Raw genomic sequence first — 23,225 nt, 5'->3', positions numbered from 1 at the left:
TACCCATGGTGAGGACACATACTCAACAACTCCTTAAATCTCTCCCAAGACTGATACAAAGTCTCACTGTCCTTTTGTGCAAATGTGGAGATTTACCTTTTTAAAGCGTTGATCTTATGTTGAGAAAAATATTTATTAAAGAAGATCCGAGTCATCTCATTCCATGACCCAATAGATCGTGGTCTCAACGAGTATAGCCAACTCTTGGCTCTATCCTTCAAAGAGAAAGGAAAGAACTTAAGTCTCACAACGTCATCAGTTGCATTTTGACTATGAAACGTCACAACTACTTCCTCAAACTCTCTAATGTGCACATATTTTTGTTAATTATTTTAAAGTGTTTAATCTCTAACTTGAATCTAGGTTAAAAATCCTAGATGATGAAGGGCCTAGATTAAATACTCAAAGGAAACCCTAGATCCTTATTTTCCCTTCTTCCCCCTCTCTCTCTCTCTCCCCTCTCCCTTCCAGCCACAGCCCCTCCTCTGTGATTTCCCTCTCCCTCTCCTCTCCCCTCCAGTCGCATCGCCGCATCCCAGACAATCGCGAGAGCCATTCGTCGGCCAAATCTCCTCCCCCAGATCTCGACGCAACCCCCTCTCTCCCTCGCACGCTCTCTCTCGCAGCTTCCCCACGTCACTGCCGCATCCCAGACCACCACAAGAGCCGCTTGTCGGCCAAATCTCCTCCCCCAGATCTCGACGCAGCCCCTTCTCTCCCTCGCACGCTCTCTCTCGCGACTTCCCCACATCACCGCCACATGCCAGACCACGAGAGCCGCTCCTCGCCGACGACATGGTACTCGTCGACGGCATCATCAGCTCTCTCTCGCGGTGAGCTCGTCCCCACGTCACCATCGCATCCCAAACTTATGGTTTCAAATGTTTTTTTTTTTTTTATGGAATCTGTGTATTTTTTCGTTGATGGGAGAAATCTTGTATTTTTTTAACTAATTTACAATATACACAGCAAACATCAAACAACGCCATTTTGTTTTTTTGCTTTATTTGATTGATAATTCATTGTGGGGTTTCTAAACTGGTTCCTGAAAGCTAAAATGACATTTCAAATGGACCGAATAGATTTTTAGAAGACATGGACCAAATGAGACCGATTCTTATACATTTCAGTCCAATCCAAGATAGAAAACCCTTGGACTGAATAAGTCATGTCTGATCCACAAAACTTCCTCAAGATATATTGGAGCGGACCGAATTCACCCCTAATCTTATCTGAAATAATCACACGAAAAAGAAGAAATATCAGAAGCTGTTTATGGCCAATTCTGGCTTCTAGCTTTTGGCTTTGCTTTCTACTTTCCAGAAACACGTGGTACCACTTCGTAAAGAAAATACGTGCTGGCTTGGTGTAGTGTAGCGACTCCTAGATAAAATCACCCCTTCGACAGCAACCAAAAAAACCAATTATTAATGTTTGGCCGTTGAGATTTTTTATAGAACTTTACTCCACCCAACCCTACTTGACATGTGGCATTTGTATAGAATGTCTCTCATGCTGGGGGTTTGGCACGGTAGGTATGAAGCCATTGACTTTTTCCCGGCTCACGGTAGTCTCGTCTCCTCTTGCAATATAAAATTTACATAAAAGAAATTAACTTTTTAATAATATATTTCATTTTTTTAAAAAAATAATTATATAATATTTAGACACTCCACACTATATCTAATGTACTCATTTATCTTTAATCCAGATTGTTCTTTTATTTATTTTTTAATAAGGTCGTTATCTTGACAGTTTGGGCCACATGTTCATTTCTCACTAGTTGACACGTGACAACCGTATTGTTAGATTTTTTTATACCACCGAATTGTTAGTTGATCTAACGAGATTCGATAAAAGGATTTAAAAGTGTTTATTTTTAGAGATGAGATAAGATGAGATGAGATTAAAGTTAAAAAGTTGAATAAAATATTGATAGAATATATTTTTTAATATTATTTTTATTTTGAGATTTGAAAAAGTTGAATTGTTTATTTTATTTTGTGTGAAAATTTAGAAAAATTATAATGATGAAGTGAGATGAGATGAGATGTTTTTTGAAAACAAACGAATTGTTAATTGCAAAAAGTCTCGAGTTCAACAATTAAAAGTGTTAAAATTAGAAAGTTAGTGTGCTTTCCGATAATAAAACTTAGGGATTGATTTTGTTTTTAACCTAATTTTAAATTTTGAGTTTTATGTAAGAAAAAAAATCCATGTCATAATCAATTGTAGAATGGCACATGTAAAAAGACACAATTGTCAATTTACAGGATATAGAATGCCCAATTATCAAACCACTTCATTAAATATAGAAAATTAATATTAAGAAATAAAATAAAATAACTAACATAGGGAAATATAAACTACAAATTGGAAATTCACTTAAAAATAAAAAGGTCATAAAAAATAAGGCTAAACTTTGACATTTTCATTTATTATGTAGTCACTCCAAGAAATTTATTGCTACCAAATAAAAGAGTAATAAATGGGATTATTTTTTCTTTTTAAAGTAATGCTAGATACAATTTTAGAAAATGCAAGTTTTGTGCACTCACTTTAAAAAAATGACATCTACCATTAGAAAAAATGATTTTTTCATAAAGATCTTAGATTTACTCAATTTTTTAAAAATAATTGCATACCCTAAAATTGAAAATATTATTTCTATTCTTTTTAATTGTTTGGTCTTTGGGGAGATTCCATATCCTTCACTTATTTTGAATTTGATACAAAGCATCCTTGGATTGAAAATAATAACATTTAGATAAATATTCTAAAAAAATTGTTCAAAATTAGGATTTAAAATTTTGACAAGAATTTTACATATCCTAATCCAGTCAAAAGAATAACAAAGATTAGATTTGTGTATAACAATTATGAGAAATGTTATGTTTCTAAGAGAATTGTACAAGCAAGTTTAAAAATTGGTGTATATAAATAAGATCACTGGAAGGGATATTTAGGGTATCAGAAGAATAAATCCATATATTGGAGGGCTTAAGTCTAAGGCTTTAAGAATTGGGGTTAATATGCAAGTCCAAAGACTGAACCTATGGACACACCTCTTATAGATCATGAAATTTATCCTATCAATTTATTCGAGAGTTATCCAAGATAAACTTTGGAACTAGCCGTTATCAACACCTTCATACTTCTATAAATAACAGCTAAATGTAACATATTTATGATTCATTCATATATTTATATTGAGACCACTTATCTCTAAATTAGGCATCAGAGTTCCATTGAGCACTCGATGTCGTCATCTCATTTATTGTAGGTCAGCCGTGTAATTGGTGGTGTGAAACATGTCCTTAACAGATCATTTTTAACATAAAAAATTTATAACTTAACGTACCCATTGATACACACAAGTTTATATATATATATATATATATATATATTTTAATTTTCTATCATGGAACAAGTATTTGTCAATAATTATTAGATTAACCTTTTGACTAAATACTCCCATCATTTTTTTATGTTTCTTTTCTCTAAATCTATCACTTAGGACCTGTTTTTGAATATAATTATTTTCAAATATTTTGAAACTACTTCATTACGATTCATTATTATTACTACTACTTACAAATTATTTTATCACTATTTATAGATATTTTAAGATATTCTTAATATCAAAATGGCTAATTAATTTTAATTTGAAATTTAAAGTATATTGGCTGTTTTTTACTATCTTTCTTTTAAAAAAAAAAACTCATAAATAAACGAAAATTAGAAAAAGAAATATTGATTTTATTATTATGTTTTATTTCTAGAACAATGTTATCCACACAACACATTTCATAACATATATTTTAAGTGATGGTATACACATCTCATAACATATATTTTAAGTGATAATATTTTTATAAAGTAATGTTATTCTTATAAATTATTTTATTAAATTATTTTTTATTTTAAAATATGATTGTATAATATATTGTGAAAAATGAGGTGTTTATCATTTTTCTCATTTTCATAAGAGTAGTACTATGGATCAGCCTACTGTAGCATTACACTCTCCACACACTTTACGTGTGTCCCTTTTTTTTTTAAATGTCAGATGCTTCTCTCTTCTCAAGCTCTCTCGTTTACGTCTCTCTCTCCTCAAGCTCTCTCTCTCATCAAGCTTTCTCTCTCTTCAACTTCTCTCACTCCTCAAGCTCTCTCTCTCTCATCATTTCTCTCTCATCAAGCTTTCTCTCTCTTCGACCTCTCTCACTCCTCAACCTCCCTCTCTCATCACCTCTCTCTCTCATCAATTTTTCTCTCTCTTCGACCTCTTCCTCTCTCCTAAAGCTCTCTCTCCTCAACTCTCTCTCCTCAAGCTCTCTCTCTCATTAGTTCTTTCTTATCAAATCTCTCTTATCAGTTCTCTTCAAGTGTTTTCTCTCATTAAGATCTCACTCTCTATCTCTCAACGTCTCTCACTTCTCTCTTCTCAAATGTTTTCTCACATCAAATTGTCCATTATAAAGAGAGGAAAAAAATTAGACGATAAAACCGGTTGATATGTGGAGTGTGTTTTGACCGATACGTGAGGTGTGTTTAGGCTGATGCCAAACAGGGGCTGACATGAATACTTTTTCTTTACATAATCCTTGTTTCCAATTCATAAAAACTCGTGCCTGTATCTGTCTGAAGATAACGTCGCAACGGACATTGTTCTTCCGGGGAACCCAGCCAGCGAGATCTAACAACTTCGTCTTCGAAAGTTTGGTCTTCTAGATTTTCCTTCACACAGCTCCCAGATTCTTAAAAGTAAGCCTTTCATTTCGAATGTCAGGATCTTACTGAGCCATTCACATCCCTGTTCTTTATTTCTCTCTCTCAATATTTTTTTTTTCCTCTCAGCTCGACAACTTCGTTTATGGTGTTCTGGTATTTGGCGAAATAGACTGATTTCATTGATGGGTTTTGCAGGGCAGAGGCTGTTCAAACGACTATTGTTCTGATTTTTTTATACCTCCTGCTTTCCCGGGAATGTTGCTGTGTTTTGATATATGGAGGAGTTCTCTGAGGAAATGGGATGTATTCTTTGATTGGTTTCCATGTACTATTTAGGTCGGACCCCATTGGGCCTATTATGGAGTGGTTGTTCTTGACAAGGTGCTTGTACGTTCTTATTGGAAGTTTGGAACTCTGTTATCTGTCCACAGAAGGGTTCTTCAGTTTACGTGGCTGGTTTTCTTGATTTCTTATAATTTGTTGGTTTGAGATATTTTTTTCTCTAATTATTATTATTAGATCAATTTGGAATTCTTTTGGTTCATTCTCAGCTTAGAGCATGGTTTCCTGTTTCAAGAAATACAAGATGGTGTCTTTAGAAATTGATGCTAAAAACTGAGATACTCCTAAGACCTGTTTCCTGGAATTGGGTTTTGATTTATTTCGGAAGTGGTTTTTTAAGTATTCAATGTTATGATTTTTCCCTGCTTGGTTCGAGGGTCTTTGATTCTTAGATTCTGGTTTCTAGATTTTGGACTCATGGCAATTGTTTGCTTTGGGATTTTTATGCTGAGAATTAAAATAAGGAGAAAAATACCCATTGTGGAATTTGGGTAGTTCATATCTGTTGAAGGGAGAGTGGAAATGGATTTGTGGGTGGTTGCTGTTGCAGCTAGTGCTGGATGTTTAGCTAAGTATTTGCGAAATCTTTCAAGTGATGGTAATAGCTTACCAGAACTGTCCCCTGGGGACCGGAACTGCAGGAAACCCAAATTCCCTGATTGTTCCTCCCATAGATTTGCACATAGAAAGAAACTAGGAGATCATATTTCTAAGGAGAGGAAAGGGGTTTCTGATGGAAGGCTTTCAGATGTATACCGAGTAGATGGTGCTTTGGCAGCAGAAGTGGCTTCCACTAGTGGGTCTGATGTTGAAAGATTGGGATGTATAGACATATATGAAGATAGAAATGTACTGTCTGTATCCAGCATACCGCCAAGATGCCCAACAAATGATGATATTGTGGAGCATGAGGCTGGAAATAGGTCAAGTGGTGATATCGGTGATAATTCTGCTTATACATTACGGGTTCCTTCTGCTGGGATGTGTTCTTTTCATGGTTCTTCGAGAAGCTCTCTTAGAACTAAACGTTCATATGGTCATTTTATTAAGCCTCTAAGTTCCTCGGGAAGTTGTCTTGTGGCTCAACTATGCAAGGAACATGCTGAAATGGAAAACTATATATTTAGTTCTCTTCCATCACCATCCACACAATCTATGGGGCCATTATTTGTTACCGATGGAAGTGGAATATTAAGCATAGCAAATGCTCATTTTCAAAATGCACAAATTGGATTCGAGGAAGACAAGGTGCTTGGAGAAGCCTGTTTTGTTAAGAATGAAAATATGTATGGCATTCCTCTGCTACCAACAATCGGGTCTTTGGAGTTCTTGACTAAGATGAAAAAGTCCAGAACGTGTGGGAGTGGAAGGTTGAGCAGCTCCATCAAAATGGTCGGTGGAAAGCACATACATGCCCGTTCACAAGAAGGTATGGTTCCCATTTCCTTGATTCTTTTGTTCTATCTTATGCACTAAATGTTATTTCATTAAATGAGGGAATAATCTTCATTTTGATTGCTAAGATTTTTTTCAGACCTTCAGGTCCCCAAGAGTAGCATGCTTGTTTGATTTCATGTCAATTGTTCTGTCTTTGTTTTTGTTATAAGTTTTTGAAAAAGTCCCCTCCCCTTCATTTTCTTTCTAACCAAATATGTGATGCTTGAAAGCAAAGGAAAGCATTAGGGCTTCTTCTTATTATTATATAGAAACTGGGAACAGAGTCACTGTCATGAAATCATATTTTACACATAGAATTCCTCTGTTGGAAAGCCCAAGAAAATGAGAAAACTAAAACGAAGCAAAATTTTGCATTGATTGCTGAAGCCTCAAATACTTCTGGTAGATTGAGAATATCCTCTGCAGTTACTAGTTTACTATGAAGACTGTTAACACTTTGTAGATCAATTCCATTTTCCATATGGGGCAGAGCACAATATTCCAGAAAGTGCACAATTGGAGATATAAGAGAGAAATTCAGTCCATAGCCTAATTAGGGCCCTCCCAGAAGTCTTCTAGTTTCTTGCCGGTGTCTTAGAATATTAATTTATGTCCTTGAGTTTTTATGAAGCTGGTTTAATTTTAAAAGAACAAGTTTGTATGAAGCTTTTTCAGTTTTATTCTTCCTTTTTTAATCTAAGTTTCTACCAGTGTTTTCTCCGCCAAATTCAGTGGTATATACATTAGCAGTGGCACAAGAGTATTTCAAGCATTGGGTCTTGTTCAATTTGGTTTAGTGGTTCCCTAGTTCAATGGTTTCCTAATTGGCAGAACTTATACAGTCCATACGATCATCCTTAGGTTATGCAATTGTGCTGAAATGTTGCCCCCTAAACACAGTCTGTTAGAACTTGCAAGAAGTCATTCTCCCTGTGGCCTGAACATGAGCATCATATTACTAAGAAGGTGCAGAGAACTTGAAACCTCCTCAGAAGACAGCAAGCTCCCAACAACAGCCACCTTGACTTTGGCCTCAAGTCTCTGCATTGCCAGAGTTTTTATTGCCTCTCAGACAACATTGAGAGTAATCCGAGCCTTCAGACCTTTGGGTTCTTTGTCCTTTTCTCCAGCTATTTGAGATTATTTTTTCAGATTTTTTAAAATTATTTTCTAAATTGAGGGAATTTTAATGAGCAAATGGGTTTTTTATTTTTTAATAAGTAATCAAGAAGTTTTATTCATAATAATAGGCAAAGCTCAAGTACATAAGAAGTATACATGAGAAATACCTATCTATAATTTACAATTGAAAGAAGAAAATCATGGACATTAAGTCCATTACAAACAATAGCCCCCGCCCAAGAAAACAATGTCTTAAAGAAAAAAACTTTCAGCTCCTCCATTGTTCTCTCTTGGTTTTCAAAGCTTCTATCATTTCGCTCCCGCCAAATACACCAACGCATACATATAGGGACCATTTTCCATATTATTGCAACTTGTGTATTTCCTCGAAGGCCTCTCCAGCATGCTAGAAAGTCCAACAATCTGTAGGGCATAACCCATGATAAACCAAGTCCTGAATAAAAATCATCCCAAAGAGTCCTAGCCACCTCGCAATGTAGAAACAAATGATCAACAGATTCGCCATCTTTCTTGCACATATAACACCAGTCTAATACCATTAATCGACGTCTCCTGAGATTATTCGTGGTGAGAATTTTGTCCAAAGCTGCTGTCCAAACAAAAAAAGCTGCTTTTGAAGGAGCTTTGGTCTGCCAGATGCTCTTCCATGGGAATGAGAGTCTACCCGGGTCTGATAAAACTCTGTGAAATGATCGGACCGTAAATTTACCTTTTTTGGAAGGGCTCCAAACATCCTATCCATCATACCCTCAGTCATACGTACTGAATACAAAGTTGCATAGAAGTCTGAAATAACCTCCAACTCCCAATCTTGGGCTGCCCTAGTGAAGTTCATATTCCATTGAGGGGAGCCATTAGAAAAAGCCAAAAGGTCCGCTATCGCTGCATCCTTTACTCGTGCTAACTCAAAAATAGCGGGGAACGTGTCTTTGAGACAACTTTCCCCACACCATTTATCATGCCAAAATTTGACGCGAGAGCCATCGCCCACAACAATGTGTCTGTCTCCTAAAAATCTCCCAACCCTTCCTAATGTTTTTCCACAACCCTATCCCATGTGAACCACGTACCTCATTCGAGCACTAATCACCCCATGCTTTCCCAACCTGTACATCAATAACAGACTTCCACAAAACCCCCCGTTCTTGTTGGTACCGCCATAGCCATTTACCCAATAAAGTTAGATTGAATTTCATCAAATTATGAATTCCCAAACCACCCCCAGAAACTGGAATGCATACCGTGTTCCAATTGACCAGATGGAACTTGAACTCATCCTCCAACCCACTCCACAAGAAATCACGTTGTAACTTCTCAATACGGTTGGCAATCTTTGCTGGGAGTGGGAACAATGACAAAAAATAGGTGGGTAGGTTAGAGAGAGTACTTTTAATCAATGTAAGCCTACCACCTTTCAATAAATACAACTTCTTCCAAGATGCCAGCCTACGCTCCACCTTTTCAACCACTGGATCCCAAATTTGCTTTGATTTGAAGGAGGCACCCAATGGTAATCCAAGGTACTGAAGAGGTAGAGAAGATACCTTACACCCCAAGAGAGAGGCTAGAGTTGCCACATCAGGAACATTACCCACTGGCACCATCTCAGACTTTGCCAAATTAACTTTCAAACCCGAAACGATTTCAAAACAAAGAAGTAGAGCCCTAAAAGATTGGATATGCCCAAGATTTGCTCCACAGAATATAAGAGTGTCATCAGCAAACAGCAAATGAGAAATATTAAGAGAACCATTCCCCACCGGGAAACCGTGGAGAGAGCCGCCTTCCACAAGACCTACAATCATCTTACTGAGGGCTTCCATGATAAATAGGAAGAGTAATGGTGATAGCGGGTCTCCCTGTCTCAACCCATGAGAGGAGTTAAAGAAGCCCGCTGGAGAACCGTTCACCAAGATAGAGAATCGAGCTGTTGAGATACAAAACTCTATCCATTTCCTCCATCTTTCTCCAAAACCACATCTTTCAAGTAAATAGAGCAGAAATTTCCAGTTGACATGATCATAGGCTTTTTCCATGTCTAGTTTGCAGATTAACCCAAGTTCCTGAGATTTGAGACATCCGTCGAACACTTCATTTGCAATTAGAACCGAGTCAAGGATTTGTCTACCTTTAACAAATGCGTTTTGTGGCTTCGAGATTAACTTCTCCATCGCCGTACTCAATCGGTTTGCTAGCACTTTGGAGAGGATCTTACAGATCCCAATCACAAGGCTAATAGGACGATAATCACGAACATCCACTGACCCCACCTTTTTTGGTATGAGTGCTAAGAAGGTGGCATTGAGGCTTATTTCAAAACTAGCATAAAAATGGAACTCTTGAAAAACCAGCATAAGATCACCCTTGATCACTTCCCAACAGGTTTGGAAGAAACCCATGGTAAAACCATCAGGGCCAGGGGCCTTATCACTAGCCATGCCACAATCAACTTTGCATACTTCATCATCTTCAAAGGGCCTCTCCAACCACTCTGCACCCTCTTGATCTAAAGCTGAGAAAGTCAACCCTTCTACTAACGGTCTCCAAGATTGTTGTTCGGTTAGGAGATGTTCATAATATTGTCCCATGTGCTCCTCAATACTTGGCTGATCTGAAAAAACTACACCATCAACCATTAAAGTATCTATAGCGTTGATCCTCCGACGCGAATTAGCCACCCCATGAAAGAATTTTGTGCATCTATCTCCCTCCTTAAGCCATAAAGCCCTAGATTTCTGTCTCCAAGATGTCTCTTCCATTAGTAATACTCGTTCAAGATCTGTAACTAACTGTCTCTTGCGAACTTTTTCAGCTTCGTTCAGAATTCTTGCCTCCTCCTCCCCCTCCAGGCCTTGTAACTCCTCCGTAAGGGAACGTTGCTGTAATATAATATTGCCAAACACTTGTTCATTACATAACTTCAAGTCAAATTTTAGCGCTTTTAGTTTCCTTGCCATAATGTAGCTTGGAGATCCTTGAAATTCATACGAAGACCACCATTGCCTGGCCCTGTCTACAAAACTGTCAGATTTAAGTCACATATTTTCAAATTTGAAATACCTTCTGCCTCCTTGGATGCCTTCACAATCCAAAAGGATAGGGAAGTGGTCGAAACAAACTCTAGGTAATCGTCTTTGAATAACTTCAGGAAAGTGTGATTCCCAATCTGAAGTTAAAAAAAATTTATCGATTCTTGACCAAGAAGGGATATCCTGAGTGTTGGACCAAGTATATAAGCCTCCCGTTAGTGGAATATCCATGAGCTCCTGTTCTGAAACGAAACTAGAGAATTCCCTCATAGCGGGAGTGATGTGGGTTGTACCTGACCGTTCACTCGGGAAACGAGATACATTGATGTCTCCCCCCTATACAACTTGGTAATTCCCACCAACTAAGGATTCCGGCCAATTCTTCCCACAATAAGCTTCTTTCTGAGTCACCATTCGGACCGTATACACTTGCAAATGCCCAACGGTACCCATCTTCTACATTTACAAATGAGCACGCCACAGTGAATTCACCCACACATTCCTCTACTCTTTCCACCACTCTTTTATCGAACATAATAAGAACACCACCCGATGCTCCTTTGGAAGGTAGATACGACCATCCAACATGCTGCCTCCACAAATTACGAATTATTTGCCTTGTAATTAGTTCAAGTTTGGTCTCTTGCAGGCAAATGATATCACCCTGCCATTGTCGAAGTAAGTTTCTGACTTGGAGTCGTTTGGCCTGCTCGTTCAGCCCCCTTATGTTCCAAGATATAATTTTTGGTTTCATAACAAAACCATCGTAGCCCTTCCCTTCCCACACCCCCGACAAGAACTACGCTCCCCTCCATCATCATTCATATCCCACATAAGCCTCTTAAGTTCTCTCTCTCTCTTTTTGTCCAAAGCCTGCAAGGGATCAACTTTAGTATGTGTATTTGCAACTTCAACAGATGTGAGTAAAGCCAAAAATTCATCTTCAAACCCCACACATGTATCCCAACAAGATGTTTGATCTCCATTGCTGTTTGTATTACCCAATCTAAAACCCTAGGATGAAAAGATTTCAATGGAGTGGGTTCTATCCCCTCAACAGGGCATTTGCCCCTCACTGTATTCACCCTTCCTTCGATCATCATCTCCCCTCTATTTGGAGGGTCACAAACCACCAAAATACCTTCCATTGCACTGTCCTCTGAATTACCCAGCCTTCCCCTACTATGATGGTCCTCCAAACTAAGTTTCACGGCAGCTGGAGAAAGTTCCAGTGTCAAACACACTATTTGGGCAGTTGAGGACACCAGGGGTGGCCCAGAACTTACTGCCGGCAAGTTCTGTGATTGTTCACCGTGTTTCAACCCACCCAACAACTCTCCCATCCTTTCCGCTGTAGCCTCTCGCGGGATAGAATTTTCCACAGAGGCCGGTGACGACATTATCGTCGTCGTGATGACCGGAGGCAACCCAAATGGGTCCGTCGCACCCTTCTGTGCCACCCCACGAGCCGGTGATCCTCCCGAAGACATACCAGTTCTCTCCTCTGTAACTTCATGCGAGAACGACGTTTCCACAGACGCCGACGACGTCATTATTACCGTCGTGATGGATGGAGTCAACCCAGAGGGGTCCATCGCACCCTTCTGTGCCACCCCACAAGTCGAAGAAACTTCCGGTAACTTCCCCATCAGATGCGCACCCTTCTCTTTACGCAAATGGGTTCTTACAGCATGAAATCTTAAGAATTTAGTGAGCCAGTGTGTGTCCATGCTTTTAAATTTAAAACTAATCTCTTTTCCTCATTTACTTTCTCTGCAATTCATAGGCAAGACATATCATTATTTTTTATTTGGTGAATCCTTATCCAACCTAATTTATTGGGGAATATGTATATTTTTCGCACCCCAAAGAAAGCCCAAGCCAAATCTAGACCTATACTCCAAAATGAATGGTTAATGTTACAATTGCATCCTCATATATATATGTAAATATACACACAGTTGTAATGACCCATAGAAAACTAAAGCCACATCCATACCGTACTTTAAAAAGACTAATCACTATTACAATTGGAGCCCCTTGAAATCATAATAAAGGCCCAGAAACTTTTAGGGGAAATCCCTGATGTCCTTGTCAGGCCATTTCATTATATAGGTAACAACTCAATTCTCACTTCTGATTGGGTTTGTCTTTGATGCCATGTATAATGACCCAAAGAAAGTCCAAGCCGCATCTAGACCTATACTTTAGACTGATTAGTTAATGTTACAATTGGATCCCATTGGAATCATTACAAAGGGTAAGAACTTTTCCCTCCCAAGCAATGTGATATTTCATTCACCACTTTTCTTTACTAATTTGGGTATTACAATAGTTTTACATCAAGCTGCTTCCAGGCTGGATCTTTTGTAAGAAATGTTGGATGCATTAAAGAGAAGATTATGTAATAAAAAAAATCAAGAGAGTTAATGGGTTTATTTATTTTATAAAGTCAAATTTTCAGATTCCTGGAAATGACATTCGGTACTGTATTATAGGTTCTGGAGTAGTATTGTGCACACCTACCACAATAGCACAGCTTAGTTCCTGCTCAGCAGCCTGTATAAAGCCTTTTAATTTGTCTCTTTATTCAGAGATTGAGAAAGTTTTTCATGCAGCTTTTAAAGCATCTTTAAGGTGTGGTTGCAAAGACATTTATCCTTTTCTTCTTCTCTCTCTGTTTTACTCTTAGTTTGATTTGTCTCCCAGAATCTTGGACTTCAATTTCAAAACCCCTTCAAGTCTTACAAATGTCTTTTCCCAAACTCCTATTTAACTAAACCCCAACCATTCATAAGTACTTTTTGAACAAACTACAGCCAAAAAATCATAATTTGGTACAATTAAACATTTCTATATCAGATGCAGTGGCAACATCAATCCTGCAAAGCTTTCAATGCAAATGCCCAGCTTAAGAATTTAGAAAACCTTCTGTTTTTATGCAACTATGGTCCTTGCTCTGTATGAAGCAAGGATTTGGATACTTCTGATTCATATGAATCTAGATAGTGAGTTCATCTGTATTTGGTGGCACATTTCTAGCTAATGGGAACAAGCTAACGGAAATGCTTCCTTGTATCTCTACTATGCAAAGGTCTTGATAAAATATCTGATGGAACTCTCTATGCTAGAAAATATGTTGAACTTCTAGTGAATTAGATTGCTGGTCTATTCTTGATTGTGTCTGGCACTCCTTTTATTTTAAATTGAAGTTGTGGCTTTTGGACTGAATTGAAGTAGTTTTTTTATGATTTTGTATAAAAGCATTCTCAATGGTCTATCTAAATTTTTATCTAGAATAGCTAAGTTTGATAAAATAACCTCATTAACTCAATACTGAGAGCCTTCATAACAATAACAAACAATAAAATCAAAAAGGAATCTTCCTATCTCAGCCCCGTGCTTTATCGAAGAAACTCATGGGAGAGCCTTTAACCAGTACTGAGAAACACACCATGGATGTTTTTTTTTTTTTGATAAGTAGGAACACACCGTGGATGTTAATTGTCCAATTACACCACTTCTCCCTAAATATACACCTCATCAACATATATGCATAAAAAAACTCCCAATTCATGTGGTTATACACCTTCTCTAGGTCCAATTCAAAGAGAACACCCAACTCCCCCATTATAATTCAGTTGTCTAAACATGGCAATAAGAACCGAATCTAGAATTTGTTTCCCCGAATGAACACGCTTTCATATTTGGAGATGATCTTCCCCAACATCGTCTTCAATCTATCAGTAAGGACTTCAGCAGAAGTTCTATAAACTCCACTCACAAATATCACATCTGGCATGGGGTGGGGTGGATGGAGCTCTAATGAGGTGAATGGTACATATTGGTTGGACTGTGGAAAAATATTAGAAGTGGTTGGGGGAGTTTTCCCGACATGCCAAATATGAGATGGGCAATGGATCCATGATAAAGTTTTGGTGTGATGGGTGGTGTAGAGATCAACATCTTGAAGGGGTGTTCTTGTATTAATTCCACCTTGCTCATACAAAGGATGCATCGGTGGCATATCATTTGTAGCTTTTAAAAGGATCTCAATTGGTTGTGGATTTTATTAGAGTGACACAAGACTGGAATATGGACCCCTTCAATCTATTCTATGCTTGGTTTTATTGCTCGTTTGAGACAGGATGGGGAAGGCAAAATGCAATGGGCCATATCCAAAAGAGGCTGTTATACCATAGATAAGATGGGCTGGAGCCCCTCCAAGAAAGGAAAATTCACATTCAGATCATTTTACCAAGTTCTAACGAGCCTTGGAATGACCATGTTACCATGGAATATGGCAGACAAAAGCTCTTTCAAAAGCAGCTTTTTTCGTATGGACAACATCTCTGGACAAGATCCTCACCATAGATAATTTAAAGAAACGTCGGGTAATGGTGTTGGACTGGTGTTGTATGTGTAAGAAGTATGATGAATTAGTAGATCATTTGTTTTTTACATTGTGAAGTGTTCAAGACCATGTGAGATGATATTTTCGCAATAAATGGATTGTTATGGGTCATGCCTCTTAGACTGGTGGATTTCCTTGCAAGCTGGAGAGGTCTTCGAGGCAACTCACAAGTGGCAGCGACTTGGAGAATGGTTCCTATATGTATGTGTTAGTGCATTTGGTGGGAGAGAAATGATAGAAGCTTTGAAGATCGCTAGAGAACAATGGATGAGCTTAAGGTTTTCTTTTTTAAAACTTTGTTCTTATGGGCTGGGGTTATTGTTTGTAATGGGCTAAATGTCCATGATCTTCTACTTTTGATTGTAAACTCTAATTAGGTTATTCTCATATATACTCCTGTATACTTCGGTTTTGCCTACTTCTATAAATAAAATTTCTTGATTATCTATAAAAAAGAAAGAAAGAAAGAAAGAGGCTGTTTGAAGACAAGCTGTTCTATAATGCATTGCACGATCATTGCATTTGAAGCAGTGCTAGAAAATAGCCTTTAGTTCATGAGATGGTGCCACCAAATATGCAAATGCTGTCAAGATTGCAATTAGTAAATTCTATTTTGTTTTCCATCCAAACAAGCAAGAGACTCTCTTGCATATATCCTTTGTACTTGGCCTACGCCTATTGATATTTAATAAAATTTGACTTATAAAAGAGAAGGGAGTCTTACCTGTTAAGCCCTTCTCTCCATTCTCTATTGGCACAAACCAAACTTTAGTTTCCTTTGATGAATTATTTTTTTGGTTCTTCCTTGGTGATTGGAGAACTAAAGAAATGGAATAAGCAACCAAAAAACCAAGCCAAGCAATTCTAGTGCCCACCCAGTATACAGGTCACGAGAAGCTGAGTTACCGGTTTGACGATCCACTCGGTTAGTTTGGGCTGCTTCATTTTTTTAGGTTTATGATGTACTCCAAGTTTCCCCTGTAGGGCGTACTGAAATGAACCTGACGGACTTTCAAAGGGTTGATATCCAGAGAAGCAATTAATGTATCATTAACAGCTGTCTGGCCGTTTTGTGATTTATGAACCCATATTGGGGAAAACAAAGGTGATGCGGTCCAACAGAAAGAGACCCCTTTGTATGGTAAAGAGTGGTGCATTGCCTGATGAACCACCACCACGACATAGCCCTTAGGACTCACCCATGGAAGCTAAACCCCCAGGAAGACTAGCACAGCAGCCCACCGCCATGGCCTCCCACTTAAATCAAAGTTTGATCCCATGGGGAATCGAACCTGTGACATGGGGCACATGCACACCAGTTCTCCCTTACCACTTGGGCTACCTACGGGTGGGTGATTTCCAGAATTAAGATAGCACTCATATCTGATATCCAATTATCATACCTTCAAAGATCTCTTGCAATAGCATTATCTCCCCATTGATGTCCATCTGGAGGAGTGAGAGCTCCCTAGAGAAGCCTTCTTTGTTTGGACAGCTGGATTAGGAAAGATCTTTACCTTTGAGGACATATGGAAGATACATGTGATAATTGAGTGGTGTTGTATGTGCAAAGGGGTAGGGGAAACATGGATCATCTCTTACTTCATTGTGAAAAAGCTATTGTGGCAAGGAGTTTTTGGCCTCTTTGTGCTGATCTCAAAAATCCACAGATGGGTGGTAGATCTATTAGCTTGCTGGAAAGGTGAATTTTAGAGTGATCACAAACAGTTTATTCTGAAAATGATCCAATGTGTTTAATGTCATGCATTTGGCGTGAAATAAATCTGTTACCTTCATAATTTTTGAAGCATCTTCTTTGTATTCTATCGAAACACCTCATCATTTCATCTCATTTTATTTTATTGACCTATTACAACCCTTGACATACTAGAAAGACCTTTCATTGTATTGCCTTTATTACCACAATAAACTCACTCGATTTTATGACGTTAAGGTTTGAAAAAAAAAATTGAAGACAAAAGGTTTTCTACCATTTGTAATTACCAATTTAAAAGAGAGAGAAAAAGATTTTCATATTATAGTGGTTATTGATTTCCCATCACTTTGCTCTTGCTTTCCCACCACTTAACTCTTCCATCATTTTATTATTATTTTTTCAATAAAGAAAAAAAGCCTATTTTTTTATAAGTAAGGAAAAAAAAAAAAGACCGTCTTATTATAGCTATTGTAACGCCCCAAACCTGGGTGGCTTGGAGAATTACTACCTATCACTTATAAACACATTTCCCAACACAACTAAAATAAATCTCCAACAAATCTTTATTATCGAAACTCAAACTCAAGTCTTCTAAATAAACACCTTGAAAACTCCATAAAGTCATTATCGCAACAGAACAAAAATAAACTAAGGAGTTCACAAACTCCCGGTAATCATAACAAAACAAACTGATAACTTAACAAGTCTTACTAAACTCAAGATAAAAATTAAATCTAAGAGACATTAAATCTGAAGGACATCAGAATTCCTTCTTTTAACATCCTCTCTTCAGCTTAAACATGCTCACCAAACTAATCTCGGTCCTCAGTTGGACTATCCACATCATTTGAAAATATTATGAATAAAGGGGGGTGAGTTATCAACAACTCAGTAAGCAGAGGACGTATGCTAGCGTGCAAACATGAGCATTTACAAAGTATAGTATGCAGAACAAAATATTTTACAAAGTTATCATGCAGAACAAAACATGTTTTCAAAGGTAACCGAGCGATGGTTTTAAGACAAGTAAAACCCGTAATACTTTGGCATAACGTAAACTGAGTATCATCATCACATCAAAACAGAGCAGAGACCATGTTTCACCCCTGTGGTAGGGTTGTGCTAACCCCGGTGGCCAAACCAGGCAGAGAAAGAGGTGAATCTTTCCCTTATTACTCTCGGAGCCCTGAGTGTGCACATAGGAATGACCACATAAAACCACTTTGTTTCCAAAGTGGGTACACTCAGACACAGAGAAGTTGGTACCAACCCAAACAGAGCAGAGCAGAGCAAAGCAGAGACAAAGTCCGACACAAAAAAAAAAGCAGTACACCATGCTAAAGGTTTTCAGATGTTATATCAAAATAATACAGAATACCAAAACAGAATCAGCCAGTTCACTCACACTGAAAACAAAAGCCAGAATATCTTTCAAAATAAATGCACAATTTTTTCCAGATTCTCAATATCGCTCTTTTTTCAGATTTCAGAGATCACATGACAGAATTTAGCTCATGTCTACACAATGCATGTCAGGAAATATTTTTCTTTTTTCACGCAGATTTCATAAATAATGCAAATAAACGACTGAGATTGGTCTTTGTTTTTCCAAGTTTCCATTATATCACAAAATATGTAAGTTTTCAGAAATTCAACCTCAGCCTTATTAACTCGTATAAAACCTAGCATAGGAACCCCGCTTACCTGACTCCTGCAGCGTTTTATCTATGTCTTGAATTTGACCCCTAAAAATCTCGTCACCTATCGATAGAAAAGAAAATATATATATACACTGAGTATTAAACGACAATTGACATAACGTCCATCTAATAATTAAAACCCATAATCCCAAACCATATTATAGCAAAAACAGCTCACTAAGCCAACCATATAGTAATCTGGACAGTCCGCATTTCAGCCCAAAATACCTTATACTAATCTTAATATTTACCAATACAACCATCAAAACCAATGTCAACTTAAATCATCAATAAATTACACTTATTTCAGCAGCGCATAATCCCAAGCAATCACCAACAATTTAACCAAAACAACACTACACATTGCACGATTCTCTCCATTCACAACTCCACAAAAGAAAAATCCCAACACTTCTAGATGTTAATCGGCGCCCAACAAAACTCCCTTCTATTTTTTTTCTAAAACACCAACCCAACAAACCAAAATTTATAACATATTCAACGAAGTGAAAAACTTACGGTGAAGGCTCAACGTTTATGAGAAACCGAGTAGAACTTGATCTCTCTGCCCTACAACAAACACAAGGCGCACGGAACGAAAACCCCCAGTTCACGGGCTGCACTAACAAGAAAAATTTATTTTCAAAACCATTTCAAGTAAGAGTAAAGGAGATGTAAAATCTTAAAGAGGAAAAGAGAAAAGGAGAGATTTACCCAAAATGTGGTTCCGTAACTACAGAGAAATAGAGGAACGCGAGAAAGAGAACCACCCAATCTGCAGAAAAATGGAAGGGGCGCGAGAGGAAAAAAAAAAACTGATTAAGAGGGAAAAACAGAATGGGAGGAGAACGAAATGGAGAAAGTGCTAGGCATTACCTTCAACCCAAGCAGAAACGCAGAGAATAGAAAACAGAGTGAGAGAGCGAGAGGGCGTCAGACTGGAGAGGAAAACCAGATGGAGAAATCTTAGGGCATGAATTTCGGACTCATAAACAGACCCAACGACAATAGAGGAAATCGGGAAGGGGAGTGGGTTACAGGAGAGAGAGGAACACGGGGGGAAAAAAAAAAAGAAAGAAAAGGAAAGAAACCGAAAGAGAAATAGGGGGAGAAGGAATCGGGAGGGAAAAGAAAAGTTGAGGAAGAAGAGAATTTACCCCACAAAATGGCGTCGTTCGCATACCTATAATGAAAGGGGCTGGGCCCTCATGCACGGTCCGGGCTTCACAAATAAAAAGAAAAACAAAACTGGGCCTTACAGCTATTGACTCTTCATTACTCATTTGTCTTCTTCACCTCTTAACTCTTCTATTTTGAAATCACCAATTAATTTTGATGTTTGTTGAGATATAAAAGATTGTCATTCCTCAACATTATAAGAAGATTCTTGCATTTTAAATTCTTTTATAACAGAAAATTTCGACAGTTAATGCATGATAGGTAATTGTCCCCACGCATTGCGCTGGTCGACGACTAGTTATCAGTATTTTGAAGACAACACGAGAACAATGGAAGATCTCAAAGCTTTCTTCTTTGATGTGCTGTACTCTTGCATGGCAGCCCGTTTATGTCCCTTACCTTTACTTCCTATGTATACTTCCTATGTACTTGAATCGTGTTTTGATTAGTATGAGAACTTTTTTTTTTATAACCGACTGTTTAAAAAACATATCAAAAAGAAAATTCATATCGTGTTGTTAACACTTACATTCATCAGGGTCACCAGATGGAATTATTCTATTTGGTCTTGGGATTTATCTTGGCATAATATCTTCTATCATGACAAATAAAAGAGAAGTAGACAATCTGAAAGAGTTGTTGAAGCAGACTCAAAACTTTGTACAAGATCTACAAGATGAACTGGAGATGAAAGATTCAGTGGTAGTGAAGGAGCTAGATAACGAAAACTATAAATCACAGAATCCTTCTGACAACTCTTACGACATGGCTTTAACAACAGTTTCCACTGAACCGCATACAAGTTCAACAAAGTATGCTGATAAAAAAATATATGATTGGACCGTGGAGGAGAGCTCTGAACCTATGAGTAAGATTGAAGCAGAGCTTGAGATGTTGGAGCTAAACATAAACGCATCTAGTTTGGACAGAAGACTTTCTGATCTTGTTGAGGTAAGCCTGTCTCTTATCTTTGCATGCTTTATAACAGGTTGATAATTTAACTTCACCAGTCAATGCTGCTGTAACATTTGGATTGGACTGGATGTTCAGCTGTACCATTCCCTTTCTTTTATATATATTTTTTAATTATGTTTGAAAAAAATATTTTTTTCCTTGTTCAAGATATATGCCAAATTGTACTATGTTGATGCAATAACCTACTTACATCTTTGGAGTTTAATATTCCATTTTCTATTTTAAGACTTTTGATCCAACCCCTCATTGGTAGGAAGGATGCTTCTAGTTTTTTGGGAAATAACTTTAGTAGATTTCTCGAGGATTCAAAATTTCCAGAATGCTTAATGGGGGGGCAGACTTGTCTAATGTGGAATGGTCCCCGATTTTGGAATTCAAGTAATTACCATAAATTTTTATTTTATTTAAATGTTATTGACCTAAATTACAGACTTTAAATTACTTCAAGTTGATTCTTTACAAAATCTGTTCAAAGACTCATCTTTTGTGATGTAGTTTTCTAATAAATAAATGTAGAAACTATGACTGCAATACAGGATATGGTGCAGTCCCTCTCCTCAAGTTTAGTTCCTACTTTTCCACGAGTTCGACCTAGAGATCTGTAAGCTCCAATGGAAAACCCAAATCACATGGCTTATACTCCAAAATGACTAGTCAATAATATAATTGGAGATCCATTGGAACATTATAAAGAGCAAGATTTTTTCCTTACCAAGCAATGCGAGATCCCATACACCACGTACCCTTACGCATCATATGGGATATCACAATCTCTCACCCTTAAATTCCCGACGTCCTCGTCGGGCTAGTCTATCGTAGGTGGCATGGCTCATGTCCTAGATTCTGGTTGGGATAGGCTTTGATACCATTTGTAACGCCCAAATGGAAGGTCCAAACAACATGGCCTATACTCCAAAATCACTAGTCAATGATACAATTGGAGACCCATTGGAACATTATAAAAAGCAAGAACTTCTCCTTCCCAAGCAATGTGAGTCCTATACACTACCTACCCTTACACATGATATGGGGGTATCACAAGATCTCCTTATAAAGGGAATCAAAGTACTCTCAGAATGTTATGACATCTGTGTGATTCAGTTACCATCGGCAATCAATAACGTTATAGTTGGTCATTCAGTAGGGTAATCTAGTTACTGACGTATTCTGTTACTCAGTATGCACTCCATGGACATGGTAGCATAAACTTATTGCTTGTAAGCCAGATTAATGTTGCTGACATCATAAATATCAAATTTTGTTATAACAAGGACCCTATTGGTGGTTCCAGCCTTTCAAAGACTTTTTTTTTTTTTTTATCTGAAAAGAAGGAAGCAACCATGGTTGGCACGTGGGGGCATACTTAACATTAACTTTATAGAATGGAAACTAATTTTCCCGAAAATGCCACAGATATATTGCTCCTCATTTGTATGATTACATGATTTTTTTTTTTTTCATAGTGAGGTGAATTTGTTATGCTGTTTGTTTAAAATTGTTAATAGATCTTCAAATATTTGCAGCTTGACCTGGACTTTGTAGCAGATTTTGCTCAAGGTGAATTGAGAGCAGACATGATCAATGACCGAGCTGCACAACCCAAGTCAAATGAAGATGCAAGGGACACCTCCACCCCTCACTCTGGAAACTATTCTGTTTCACCACGAGAACTGAGCTTGCGTCTGCATGAGGTTATACAATCCAGGCTTGAAGATCGTGTGCTGGAGCTTGAGACAGCGCTCCAAAACAGCCAGAGAAAGTTAAACCTCATGCAATCAAGGCCTGCGAATTCTTGGAAGGAGTTTTCTAGATGTGAACGGGATTCCAGTGTCCGAGAAAGTTCAATTGCTCAAAAATGCAATCCTCTTGCCCAGCCTCTGTTTTTAGACGCAGACAGTGAGGCTTATATAGACTTGGTTAAGACAGATGATTCGGAATACCAGGTATTACCATCACGGGTCTATGAAAATATGCATCAGAAGGGCTTCAATCAATTGGTTGAACATGCATACAAGCATCAAAATGGTGGGATGGGGGGTTCCAAGCCACATCTCACAATAGATGACGGCATGTCGTCTCTGGAGTTCTTTTCTAGCAAGAGGAGAGCATTTGACTTGAAGGATGTTGGCGTGGATGAAGATGGAAAGAATGATTGGGATGATGATGAAATTGAGCAGCAGTAAAATCAAGCAGATTGTGGAGAAAAGCAAGAAAGGTTCTCCTGTTGTTCTAAACGCACAAAGAGTTGAGTTCATAGTGGACGAAAATTGAGGCACCTGAATGAAATATAATTTTAAGTTTTGCACATAAGAATGGTTATACTGAATACGACAATACAACAAAGTATCGTTTTTTACTATTTTTCCCCCACACAGTTTTGTCTAGTTATTGCTTAACCTTTTCAACCTAAAATGTATGTAACTTGAAATCAGTTAAAATGATACAATTTTGACAATTTGCATCCTCGATGAATTTGTGTCAAGTATCAAGAAAAAACAAGATAAGCATAATAAAAAGAAACATTCTTGGAAACTCTTCCTCGTTTGTTTTTACAG

General features: G+C 37.8%; 1 protein-coding gene and 1 non-coding gene across 4 annotated transcripts; both read left to right on the top strand.

The window, feature by feature from the left end:
• LOC121238003 lies at positions 1-108 on the top strand. The gene has a single exon (XR_005935049.1). It is a non-coding gene; the product is annotated as a small nucleolar RNA R71 (small nucleolar RNA).
• A 4,499-nt stretch (positions 109-4,607) lies between these two features.
• LOC121236932 lies at positions 4,608-23,022 on the top strand. Of its 3 annotated transcripts, none has more exons than XM_041133449.1 (5): positions 4,608-4,767; positions 4,930-5,115; positions 5,670-6,505; positions 20,234-20,646; positions 22,194-23,022. In XM_041133449.1, the coding sequence occupies exons 2-5, from the start codon at positions 5,036-5,038 to the stop codon at positions 22,851-22,853; spliced, it is 1,989 nt and encodes a 662-aa protein (XP_040989383.1). In that variant the 5' UTR covers positions 4,608-4,767; positions 4,930-5,035; the 3' UTR covers positions 22,854-23,022. The 3 variants fall into 3 exon arrangements, with proteins under 3 accessions (XP_040989383.1, XP_040989385.1, XP_040989384.1); XM_041133451.1 differs by having other exon boundaries at positions 5,529-6,505; XM_041133450.1 differs by having other exon boundaries at positions 4,930-6,505.
• Positions 23,023-23,225: the final 203 nt, after the last annotated feature.

The sequence above is a fragment of the Juglans microcarpa x Juglans regia genome, chromosome 6S (genome assembly GCF_004785595.1).
Source record: "Juglans microcarpa x Juglans regia isolate MS1-56 chromosome 6S, Jm3101_v1.0, whole genome shotgun sequence".
NCBI lineage: Eukaryota > Viridiplantae > Streptophyta > Magnoliopsida > Fagales > Juglandaceae > Juglans > Juglans microcarpa x Juglans regia.
The sequence above is the reverse complement of the archived record's forward strand: the minus strand, read 5'-3'. Positions and strand labels throughout refer to the sequence as shown.

Excerpts from the sequence above, each read along its gene's own strand:
- LOC121236932 (XM_041133449.1), top strand. The coding sequence starts at position 5,036 with ATGTATTCTTTGATTGGTTTCCATGTACTATTTAGGTCGGACCCCATT. Across the intron at positions 5,116-5,669 it reads GAGTGGTTGTTCTTGACAAG|TGATGGTAATAGCTTACCAG; the intron begins GTGCTTGTACGT and ends AAATCTTTCAAG. Across the intron at positions 20,647-22,193 it reads GACTTTCTGATCTTGTTGAG|CTTGACCTGGACTTTGTAGC; the intron begins GTAAGCCTGTCT and ends AAATATTTGCAG.